We start from the raw sequence: 12,750 nt of genomic DNA, 5'->3' as shown, positions 1-12,750 counted from the left end.
AAGTAAGGTGATCAAATTTGCCGATGATACAAAATTTTTCAAAGTTTTTAAATTGCAAGAGGACATTGCAAAACTGTGAGACTGGGCATGCAAATGGCAAATTAAATTTAATGTGGTCAAATGCAAAGTGATGCACTTAGGGGCGGATTTTCAGAGCCCTGCTCGCCTAAATCCGCCCAAAACCGGGCGGATTTAGGCGAGCAGGGCCCTGCGCGCCGGTAAGCCTATTTTACATAGGCCTACCGGCGCGCGCAGAGCCCCGGGACTCGCGCGCGCCTGGAGCGCAAACAAAAGTAGGCCTATTCGCGGAGTATGAAAATCCGCCCCTCAGGGAAGAGTAACCCAAATTATAGCTACATAATGCAAGGTTCCACATTAGGAGTCACCGCTCAAGAAAAGGATCTAGGTGTTGAAAATATGTTGAAAAGTTCTGCTCAGTGTGCAGCAGCAGCCAAGAAACCAAATAGAATGCTAGGGATTATTAGGAATGGAATAGAGAATAAAACAGAGAATACCATAATGCCTCTGTATTGCTCCATGGTGTGACCTCATCTTGATTTTTATGTGCAGTTCTGGTCACTACATCTCAAAAAAGTCATGGCAGAATTAGAAAAGGCACAAAGAAGGGTGACCAAAATGATAAAGGGGATGGACTAATTCTTCTATGAAGAAAGGCTAAAGAGGTTAGGACTTCAGCTTGGACAAGAGATGGCTGTGGGGAGATATGATAGAAATCTATAAAATAATGAGTAAATTGAAATGAGTAAACATTAATCAGTTGTTTACTCTTTCAAAAAGTATAAAGACCAGAGGAAAAGACCAGGTGACATGCAATGAAGTCATTAGGTAATACATTTAAAACTAATAAGAGAAAATATTTGTTTTACTCAGTGCATAATTAAACTGGAATTTGTTGCAGAGGAAAAATCTATAAACAATTATTAAGGTGGAGTTGCAGAAATTCACTGCTTATCCCCATGATAAGCAGCATAGAATATTTGGACCTGGAAACTGGATACTGGGCGTGATGGACCTTTGGTCTGACCAAATATGACCAGTCTTATGTTTTCATGTAGTACTGGCTAGATGGGAGGTGTGGATGACCTGGGGGTTGTTCAGGTTGAAGAACCAAGAGGGGCTCAATGATATGGAGGACTGGGCAAACTGGTGCTGCTGTGACCGCTGTTGCTCACCTCCTTCTTTGCAGCTTTGACTCCGTTGGGAAGACTTGCGGTCTCCGCCAGCTACTGCCAGCCTGCCTACCGTTCTCAGGCCTCCCTGGACACCGCAGATGTTGCCGACCACCATCTTACCCTCGGAATCCCTTAGGTGTGCGCACGCATGCATGGGCCAGTCTTAAGCACGTCATGGCGGGAACATCAGGGGCGTCCCCTCCGGATGACATCGTCCTTCCAGGACATTTAAGCCGGCTGGCCCTGCCTATCTACAACTTGGCAGCAAATTCCCTCATTGCTAAATCCACTCTGCTCACTATGGACTTCCCGTTCCAGTTCCTGCTCCTTTGGCATGAGACGCTCTGGGTACCCGCTCCTCGGGGACCCTTCCTTGTCTCTGGCTATCCCCTCCTCGGAGGGCCTTTTGCCTTGGACTACTGCTTGCCCCATTTCCCAGGGCTTCTCCTGGAACCTTCGCTACTATGAGTACCTCCACTCTACGACCACTACCGTACCATCTTTAGTGTGGAAACCCTCATCGGTGTACCCCGCGCTGCGGACCACTACCGTGTCATCTCTAAATGAGGAACCCTCATCGGTGTACCCCACGCTGCAGGCCACTACCATATCATCTCTACTGAGAATCCTCATCGGTGTACCCCACTCTGTGGACCATTGCCATACCTTCACTACAGAGGTATTCCCCTTGGGTATACCCCACCGCACAGACTCTGGGCCTTTCTCCTGCACTCCCTGCTTTACGGGCAGTGCTTCTCTATTTCACTAATAGAGACTCTATTCTACAGCTGTGTATGCCATACGCTGAGACCTTGCCTCCCGATGGTGAGACTCACAGGGCTTCTTCCTGTGGGCGGTACCATCTCTCACCTCGGCCCAGGGCCCACACACCTACTAACAGGTAACTAATTGTTTAAACTGTTAATTTCATTCATATATGTATATTTTAAAATACACCTATTTTTGTGTAAATCCTGACTTATGTAAGTCCTACTTTATTTTTGCATGTATAATATATGCATATATATTTTTAAAATGAGTAGTTAAAGTACATGCATTCATTGCATTCAAATACATAATTTCAATGCATTGCATGTATTTGTGCATTGACCTATATGCGTGCATATGTTGTAGGGTAAATATATGTGTATTTTACAATATATGTGAATATGTGATATGCATATGTTATACAATACTATGGTAAAACTATGCGAGGCCACATATACACATAAATTCAGCCGCACGCAGTTGTTTGAAAATTATCCTCCCTGTGTGGAAGAACATCTATGAAATGCAGAGTTTGTTCCTCATTGTTTGAGGCTTTTTTGGATATTTGAATGTGCACACATGCCTGTTTGTATAAGTTTTATGTAATTTTATTTATGTTTTAATATTGCGAACCACCTTGATCATTTGGAACATGTGGTATAAATAATTACTTTAAATAAATTAATGTGCGTGTACATTCAAAGGGCTGTACTCCTAATGCAGCCTTTAGGGCATATTGTTTGCATATCATTAAGATACTGCATTGAATGCTAAAGGCTGATATATAGCAAGCACCAAAAAAGCATAATAAAATTGGATGTTCTGTATGCTTCTTACAGTACTGGTTTGCTGTAGCTCAGCATTGCACAAGTTACATTGCTATATAATTTTGATTCCTTGTCTTTGAAAATTTGCCAATAACTGGAATGCACAGGTTCAGTGCTACTGGGTGTGCAAATGCATGGGGTGTCACACCCTGTGGGGCAGCAGAAAAGAGGGTGAGACTCCAAAGGGGCTATACCAGCGGTCAAAGAAAGGCACAGCAGGCTGCCAATGGAGCCCTGTTGGACTTCCAGCAGGAGCAGGAGAGAGAGAGAGAGAGAGAAAGAGAGAGAGAGACAATCTACAAGGCCCTTACAGTAAATAAGTATTTAGATCTGTATAGGAGGGCCACCTAATAGGTAGTGGTGAGGTGTTAGTGGTGGATTTTGGTTTAGGGGCCAGCTTCGCATGTAGAGTGAGACGTACGAACAGTATAGTACGATAAAGCCATGTCGCATAGCTTAATGAAAAAGGTGTAGGTATTTGCCGTGTTGAAACTGTGCGATATGGCTTTGCAAATTGTGAAGCCAGCCCACTTGGCCAGAAATCCTGCCCCAAACTCCACCCCTTTTCTAAATTAGCATTGCACCATGCATTAAGGTGTTTTTCGCATGCGAAAATGCCTTAACGCATGCGAAAAGCCCATAACGTGGCTTGGAAAATAACCCCCTAAGTTACTTACGTGGCCAGCTCTGAATATCTTCCCCACTGAGTTTGGAGCACGTCTGATTTGGCTATAAATAAGGGTCTCAATCAAATGCTTCCTACTCCTAGATTTGCTACAACTTGGACATAATGAGAACAATAGCCATGCCTTTGAGGAGGTATTTTCAGCCAGCATTGTTACACCTACAGTTATCACCCTTGATGAATACTGAAGTTTATTGAGGGCCTGGAAAAGTTCCTTACAAGGCAAAATTTTCATCTTTCTGGGAAAATGCAAGAAACTAGGCAAAGAGGAGAAGGTCATGAACTGAGATCAAAGATCTTGGGGCCTGGATTGGTTTTATAGATCATAAGGTTTCTAAGACAGAAAAGCATGAGGTTGCTATCATGAAAGTTAACTTGGCATTGCATAGGAAAGTGGACAAATCTAGAGAATATGCTTCAAACGCAGCAATATATTCGCTTTCCTAAAACCTCCTCCCTGTCTGCTTTAATAATGTTCCACCCTCCTGGGTTTTGATAGTTTAGATGCCTCCACTTTGCTGGGAAAGGCTGAGGGTGAATCATTATCATATATAATCGTTATTTTTGCAATGGACTCTGACTTAGAATTTGTGTTCAAGCCTTTTATAGGCTGTTTTATAATTTGAAAATGGAAGCCTTTCAAGATGTTTCAAAAGCAACCCAGAAAAGAAAGCAATCTTTTCTCCAATTTAGACCCAAAGGGGCGGATTTTCAGAGCCCTGCTCGCGTAAATCCGCCCAAAACCGGGCGGATTTACGCGAGCAGGGCCCTGCGCGCCGGTAAGCCTATTTTACATAGGCCTACTGGCGCGCGCAGACCCCGGGACTCGCGTACGTCCCGGGGTTTTCGGAGGGGGGCGTGTCGGGGGCGTGTCGGGGGCGGGCCCGGTCGTCGCGGCGTTTCGGGGGCGTGTCGGCAGCGTTTTGGGGGCGGGTACGGGGGCGTGGCTACGGCCCGGGGCGGTCCAGAGGCGTGGCCGCGCCCTCCGTACCCGCCCCCAGGTCGCGGCCCGGCGCGCAGGAGGCCCGCTGGCGCGCGGGGATTTACGTCTCCCTCCGGGAGGCGTAAATCCCCCGACAAAGGTAAGGGGGGGGTGTAGACAGGGCCGGGTGGGTGGGTTAGGTAGGGGAAGGGAGGGTAAGGTGAGGGGAGGGCAAAGGAAAGTTCCCTCCGAGGCCGCTCCGATTTCGGAGCGGCCTTGGAGGGAACGGGGGGAGGCAGCGCGGCTCGGCGCGCGCAGGCTATACAAAATCGATAGCCTTGCGCGCGCCGATCCAGGATTTTAGGGGCGGATTTTCAGAGCCCTGCTCGCGTAAATCTGCCCAAAACCGGGCGGATTTACGCGAGCAGGGCCCTGCGCGCCGGTGAGCCTATTTTACATAGGCTCACCGGCGCGCGCAGAACCCCGGGACTCGCGTAAGTCCCGGGGTTTTCGGAGTGGGCGTGTCGGGAGGCGTTGTCGGGGGGCGGGGCCGGATTGTGCGGCATTGCGGGGGCGTGTCGGCAGCGTTTTGGGGGCGGGTACGGGGGCGTGGCTACGGCCCGGGGGCGTGGCCGCGCCCTCCGTACCCGCCCCCAGGTCGCGGCCCGGCGCCCAGGAGGCCCGCTGGCGCACGGGGATTTACGCCTTCCGGAGGGAGGCGTAAATCCCCCGACAAAGGTAGGATGGGGGTTTAGACAGGGCCGGGCGGGTGGGTTAGGTAGGAGAAGGGAGGGGAAGGTGAGGGGAGGGCAAAGGAAATTTCCCTTCTAGGCCGCTCCGATTTCGGAGCGGCCTAGGAGGGAACGGGGGTAGGCTGCGCGGCTCGGCGCGCGCAGGCTATACGAAATCGATAGCCTTGCGCGCGCCGATCCAGGATTTTAGCCGATACGCGCGACTACGCGCGTATCTACTAAAATCCAGCGTACTTTTGTTTGCGCCTGGAGCGCAAACAAAAGTAGGCTGTTCGCGCTCGTCTGAAAATCTACCCCTTAGTGGATACGCGCGGCTCCGCGCGTATCTACTAAAATCCAGCGTACTTTTGCTTGAGTCTGATGCGCAAGCAAAAGTAGGCTGATCGCGCTTCTTTTAAAATCTACCCCAAAATGTACAGATGGGAACTTCATTCTATTTGAAATACCCCTGTAAATGTTTAATTAGTTTTCAGGATAACAGGTTTATTTTCCATGAACACTCTTAACTCTCTGACTTTCTGTGTGACAAAATTCTATCCATTGTCACCACAATTCAAGTGGTTGAAGAAGATGCATAATTTAATATACATAAATAGACTATCAGTCCATATAAATAAAGGAGATGCCATGCACCATTATGTACAATGCAATGTTTTAGAATTATTCAATTAAACAAAGAAAATGCACAGAAAACAGCAATTGAAAAGCAAGAGTATGTATATATAGAAAACCATATTCTAATTACTGTTTAGAAATGTGTTGTTAAATTTATACATTTTTCTATTTATCTTGGTTTCCCAATCAAAATTCTATATTGTATCTCTTGTTTAAAGCATATAAATAAAATCTATGGCATTTTACCGTATTTGTCCTTCTTCTCCCCAAGTGCATCGATTGTGCCATCTGGACTGAGGCGTATGAATCGACCCATCACTCTGCAGTAGAACTGGAGAGTATTGCCTTTCTGAAACTTCCATCTTTCAACAGCCCACTAATTAGAAAGAGAAAAATAATAGCAACATTAATTTAGAAAGAGATGCCGGAAGGAAAACAGCATCAGCAAATCTGGTTTTGCGTTCATCTCATGCTTTAAAGTCTAAAAAGAATATTGTTGAACGTTGTATAATTAATTTGTTTATAGAAACAAAATTCTTTACAATTTCCTTTCTGTTCATTTCCAGTTCTTGGCCTGTAGAGATAAAAGAGAATAAAATCAGTTTACTCTATATTATGACGCGACCTTTTAATTCTATCAGAAGCAATAAACACCCTTAGTCTCATTTTTTTGTACATACTTGCTGGGAAGCTGCAATTGTCTGCTACAAAGAGCTCTCTTACAATTTTGCCATCTTCTTCTCCCTGATCTAACCACCTATGACGAAAACACAAGGTAGTGTTACTTGTGTTACAGACTGATTCAAGGGTCTACTGATGTTCTTCATTAGATTTCTTCATTTCATATATTTTTAAAGAAAATAAAATAGACATTGTACACTAAAAAGACTGCTCCTCTTGCTTCCCAGGGATAACAACTAGATGAAATGTGTAGCATTCTTTACTAATGTTCAGTTTTATTTCAATGTTCAGAATGTTTTGTCCTTCTTTGCCCCACCTATGCCAGTAAAACAAGATTTATCATAGGGAGAGGGGATATGATAAAAGCATTAAAATATCTCACAGATATAAATAATGTGCAAGAAACAAACTTTTTTTTCAGTGTAAAGAAAGTTCTAGAGCAGTGTTTTTTTAATGTGGCCACACTACAAATGCATGCAGTCACCAATGGATTTTTTTTTTTTTTTGTGGCTACTCTGGATGAAGAAATCAATTAACTTTAATTGAGTGTTTTAAGGGGAAAAATTGTCAATGCAGCCAGCAGCAAGAAGTTGTCAAAACATTTATTGTGAGAACCCCTGTTCTAGAAAGGTCCAAGAAGACCCAAAGGAGGTAGACTCCGAAATAACATAACATTAAAATTATGTATTTACAGAAAGGACAGGAATGGAAGGAAACAGCCTCCCAGTAGAACTAAAACAATCACAGAGTTCAAGAAAGCTATTGGTAAGCAGAGAAGATCCCTATTTGTGGAAAACTGTAGGGGAAGTCAAAGATCAACAGGAATCTATAGCATTGTAACAGGTAGGAAACTGGGCAGAGTAGATGGGCCTTACAGTGCTTATCTGATATCTTACTCTTTGTTTCTATTAAATAATCCCTATTGGCAGATAATTTATGGGAGCACATATAGGAAATTACTGTATAGGCCATATATAGAGTATGCAAATATTCTCTACAGCATTTCAGATTATGAAAGCACAACTCATAAGTAGAAGATCGAGGAAGACTCAGACATTCCATTGAGTGAGGGGAACTCCTCTTCCACAAAACAGGCTCACTGTGAGCATCAGCTGCTTGAATAAGTCTTGGTAATTTATTTTATTGAAGATAGGATATGAGATTGAACTGAGGTGGCAAACTCAGAGTTCATCTCTTCAGTCATATCCAGTAAACTCCAAATAGGATTTAACAATCTAAGAACTATATTACCAAAGAACCATTTCAACCAGATCAGACAACAGAAAAAAAAAAATTGCATGCAGATCACTAATGTTTCCAGAAAGGGAGAATCATGAAATGAAAAATCAATATGCTAAACTTAGTAGGAAATATATCTGAGAAGAAATCCACTAGCCCAATTGTCAGTCTAATTATGAGTTATGTGTTTTTCAGGAATATATTAAGAATGCAAGAAAACATTCAGCAAAAAAGGATGTTTGCTCATTCACATCCTTCCCTACAAAAAAGTATCATGGGAAGACTTAGCCCACACTTTGTTTAATCATTTTATTATGACTATGATAATATTTAGATCAACAAAACAACTGATACATAATGAAAGCTTATTTTTTAAATGGAAGAAATACAATTATTATTTTGAAAAATATTTTTTTTTTACATTAGAGTCCTTTTCTGGTATAACAAGACATAGGTTTCTACTGACCGATTGTCAGGCCGATACAGAAACACGCACGGGAGAGTCGGCGAGCGCCCGCTCTACCAGTGCACGCACAGGCCACTCTCCTGGGCGCGCGATTCAGGAGGGTGGCCTATGCAAATTAGGGCCTGTGTTAAAGGAGGCGCTAGGGACATTACATAAGAACATAAGAAAATGCCATACTGGGTCAGACCAAGGGTCCATCAAGCCCAGCATCCTGTTTCCAACAGTGGCAAATCCAGGCCATAGGAACCTAGCAAGTACCCAAAAACTAAGTCTATTCCAAGTTACCATTGCTAATGGCAGTGGCTATTCTCTAAGTGAACTTAATAGCAATCCTTATCCAATCCTTTTTTAAACACAGCTATACTAACTGCACTAACCACATCCTCTGGCAACAAATTCCAGAGTTTAATTGTGCATTGAGTAAAAAAGAACTTTCTCCGATTAGTTTTAAATGTGCCCCATGCTAACTTCATGGAGTGCCCCCTAGTCTTTCTATTATCCGAAAGAGTAAATAACCGATTCACATCTACCCGTTCTAGACCTCTCATAATTTTAAACATCTCTATCGTATTCCCCCTCAGCCGTCTCTTCTCCAAGCTGAAAAGTCCTAACCTCTTTAGTCTTTCCTCATAGGGGAGCTGTTCCATTCCCCTTATCATTTTCGTAGCCCTTCTCTGTACCTTCTCCATTGCAATTATATATTTTTTGAGATGCGGCGAACAGAATTGTACACAGTATTCAAGGTGCAGTCTCACCATGGAGCGATACAGAGGCATTATGACATTTTCCGTTTTATTCACCATTCCCTTTATAATAATACCCAGCATTCTGTTTGCTTTTTTGACTGCCACAGCACACTGAATGGACGATTTCAATGTGTTATCCACTATGACGCCTAGATCTCTTTCTTGGGTTGTAGCACCTAATAAGGAACCCAACATTGTGTAATTATAGCATGGGTTATTTTTCCCTATATGCATCACCTTGCACTTATCCACATTAAATTTCATCTGCCATTTGGATGCCCAATTTTCCAGTCTCACAAGGTCTTCCTGCAATTTATCACAATCTGCTTGTGATTTAACTACTATGAACAATTTTGTGTCATCTGCAAATTTGATTATCTTACTCATCGTATTTCTTTCCAGATCATTTAAAATATATTGAAAAGAAAGGGTCCCAATACAGATCCCTGAGGCACTCCACTGTCCACTCCCTTCCACTGAGAAAATTGTCCATTTAATCCTACTCTCTGTTTCCTGTCTTTTAGCCAGTTTGCAATCCATGAAAGGACATCGCCACCTATACCATGACTTTTTACTTTTCCTAGAAGCCTCTCATGAGGAACTTTTTCAAACGCTTTCTGAAAATCCAAGTATACTACATCTACCGGTTCACCTTTATCCACATGTTTATTAACTCTTTCAAAAAAGTGAAGCAGATTTGTGAGGCAAGACTTGCCTTGGGTAAAGCCATGCTGACTTTGTTCCATTAAACCATGTCTTTCTATATGTTCTGTAATTTTGATGTTTAGAACACTTTCCACTATTTTTCCTGGCACTGAAGTCAGGCTAACCGGTCTGTAGTTTCCCGGATCGCCCCTGGAGCCCTTTTTAAATATTGGGGTTACAATTGCTATCCTCTAGTCTTCAGGTACAATGGATGATTTTAATGATAGGTTACACATTTTTACTAATAGGTCTGAAATTTCATTTTTTTAGTTCCTTCAGAACTCTGGGGTGTATACCATCCGGTCCAGGTGATTTACTACTCTTCAGTTTGTCAATCAGGCCTACCACATCTTCTAGGTTCACCATGATTTTATTCAGTCCATCTGAATCATTACCCATGAAAACCTTCTCCATTACGGGTACCTCCTCAACATCCTCTTCAGTAAACACCGAAGCAAAGAAATCATTTAATCTTTCCGTGATGGCCCTATCTTCTCTAAGTGCCCCTTTAACCCCTCGATCATCTAACGGTCCAACTGACTCCCTCATAGGCTTTCTGCTTCAGATATATTTAAAAAAAGGTTTTACTGTGAGTTTTTGCCTCTACAGCCAACTTCTTTTCAAATTCTCTCTTAGCCTATCTTATTAATGTCTTACATTTAACTTGCCAACGTTTATGCTTTATCCTATTTTCTTCTGTTGGTTCCTTCTTCCAATTTTTGAATGAAGATCTTTTGGCTAAAATAGCTTCTTTCACCTCCCCTTTTAACCATGCCGGTAATAGTTTTGCCTTCTTTCCACCTTTCTTAATGTGTGGAATACATCTAGACTGTGCTTCTAGAATGGTATTTTTTAACAATGACCACGCCTCTTGGACATTTTTTACTTTTGTAGCTGCTGCTTTCAGTTTTTCTCATTTTTCTCATTTTATCAAAGTTTCCCTTTTGAAAGTTTAGCACGAGAGCCTTGGATTTGCACAGTGTTCCTCTTCCAGTCATTAAATCAAATGTGATCATATTATGATCACTATTGCCAAGCGGCCCCACCACTGTTACCTCTCTCACCAAGTCCTGTGCTCCACTGAGAATTAGATCTAAAATTGCTCCCTCTCTCGTTCAGGAACCAATTGCTCCATAAAGCTATCATTTATTCCATCCAGGAACGTTATCTCTCTAGCATGTCCCGATGATACATTTACCCAGTCAATATTGGGGTAATTGAAGTCTCCCATTATTACTGCACTACCAATTTGGTTAGCTTCCCTAATTTCTCTTACCATTTCACTGTCTGTCTCACCATCTTGACCAGGTGGACGGTAGTATACCCCTAGCACTATAGTCTTCCCCAACACACAAGGGATTTCTACCCATAAAGATTCAATTTTGTATTTAGTCTCATGCAGGAGGTTTATCCTGTTGGACTCTATGCCATCCCGGACATAAAGCACCACACCTCCTCCCGGGTGCTCCTCTCTGTCATTGCGATATAATTTGTACCCCGGAATAGCACTGTCCCATTGGTTATCCTCTTTCCACCATGTCTCTGAGATGCCAATTAAGTCTATGTCATCATTCACTGCTATACATTCTAATTCTCCCATCTTACTTCTTAGACTTCTGGCATTAGCATACAGACATTTCAAAGTTTGTTTTTTGATTGTATTTTCATTCTGCTTTTTAATTGATAGGGATAAGTTAGAATTTTTTAGCTCAGGTGAGTTTTTTAGCTCAGGTGAGTTTTTAGCACATCCCTAGTGCCTCCTTTTTGACAGGAGCGGTGGCTGTCAGCGGGTTTGACAGCCGACGCTCAATTTTGCCGGCGTCGGTTCTCAAACCTGCTGACGCCAGCATAATTGAGCGTCCATCTTCCGACCCACAGGCCATGGGCCAATTTCAAATTTTTTTTCTTAATTTTTAATTTTTTTTAAATTTTGGGGCCTCCAACTTAATATCGCTATGATATTAAGTTGGAGGGTGTACAGAAAAGCATTTTTTTCTGCTTTTCTGTACACTTCCCCGGCGCCGGCAGAAATTAACGCCAGTCTTTGGGCAGGCGTTAATTTTTGAAAGTAAAATGTGCGGTTTCGCTGCACATTTTGCTTTCTGGATCACGCAGGAATACATAATAAGGCCATCAACATGCATTTGCATGTTGCAGACGATATTAGTTTCGGGGGGGGGGGGGGGTTGGCCACGCGTTTTTGACGCACTATTACCCCTTACTGTATAATGGGTAAAACTAGCGTGTCGAAAACACGTGGCCAAACCCGGGCTACTGTATCGGCCCATATGAAAGATATTCTAGAGGGTTTGAGAGTATGCACACAAAGAAGTTTCTTAATGGTAAATTTTCCAAGGCTTGGGTCAGATGTACTTAAGAGATTTTCCCATTTTGTGTCTATGGGAAAAATGCTTGGTACATAGGCCCCTCATAGTCAGGATCTATGTGCATAAAGTAAGAAATTATGTGGATAGATTGCCTTAATCCACATAAGTGAATTTTCAGTTGCCTAAAAATTGATGCACATTGTACTTTTGTACTTTTTGCTACATCTTTATTAATAATGATAATAATAATAATAATAATTGTATTATTATTTCATGCCTCACCATCCTTGATGCTCGAAGCATGTTACAATGCAATTGATAAAGCAATGCATTCAATAATAATAACCACATAAACAAAATAAAATCACTCCCAAATATTGTGAAGGGGCAAGATGTTATCCGCAGTTGCAGAAGTTCTCTAAGGCACCATGAGAGGGCCAGGAGCAGGCAGCACAGTTACAATGGCAGACTAACACTACAAGGCACAGAAACAGGAAAGAGTGGGCTAGGAGGACAAACTTTAGGTTGTTCTTTTCTTTGGCATTTTTTCATTTTGGAGGCCTAATAGCAGGGGATTACAATCATTAATTTGGAAAATAGAAGAGCCTGAAGGACTGTTCTGAAATCATTGGTGTGTAATAAAGGTTTGTTTTTTTTTAGAATCTGTAATTTGTAAAATCCCTCTTTTACTATGGTTTTTATGGACTTCTTAAAATTAGATTAGCTATCTAAAATGATGCCTAAGGGGGTCATTTTCATAGTGTATTGCATGCGAAAAAGGACTTTTCCCATGCGAAAAGTCCCTTTTCATGTGCGATAGTTAG

At 42.5% G+C, this 12,750-nt stretch overlaps 1 protein-coding gene across 1 annotated transcript in view; it reads right to left on the bottom strand.

Moving 5' to 3' along the window:
- Positions 1-12,750, bottom strand: part of LOC115085365 (lipoxygenase homology domain-containing protein 1) — a 462,471-nt gene that overhangs the window by 244,380 nt on the left and 205,341 nt on the right. Inside the window, exons 10-12 of the mRNA XM_029591284.1 lie at positions 6,443-6,519; positions 6,305-6,336; positions 6,009-6,138 (exon numbers count right to left, since the gene is read on the bottom strand). Of these exons, the coding sequence (XP_029447144.1) occupies positions 6,009-6,138; positions 6,305-6,336; positions 6,443-6,519 (239 nt within the window). The remainder of the gene's footprint in view (positions 1-6,008; positions 6,139-6,304; positions 6,337-6,442; positions 6,520-12,750) is intronic.

The sequence above is a fragment of the Rhinatrema bivittatum genome, chromosome 2 (assembly GCF_901001135.1).
Source record: "Rhinatrema bivittatum chromosome 2, aRhiBiv1.1, whole genome shotgun sequence".
In the NCBI taxonomy this organism is placed as follows: domain Eukaryota; kingdom Metazoa; phylum Chordata; class Amphibia; order Gymnophiona; family Rhinatrematidae; genus Rhinatrema; species Rhinatrema bivittatum.
The sequence above is the reverse complement of the archived record's forward strand: the minus strand, read 5'-3'. Positions and strand labels throughout refer to the sequence as shown.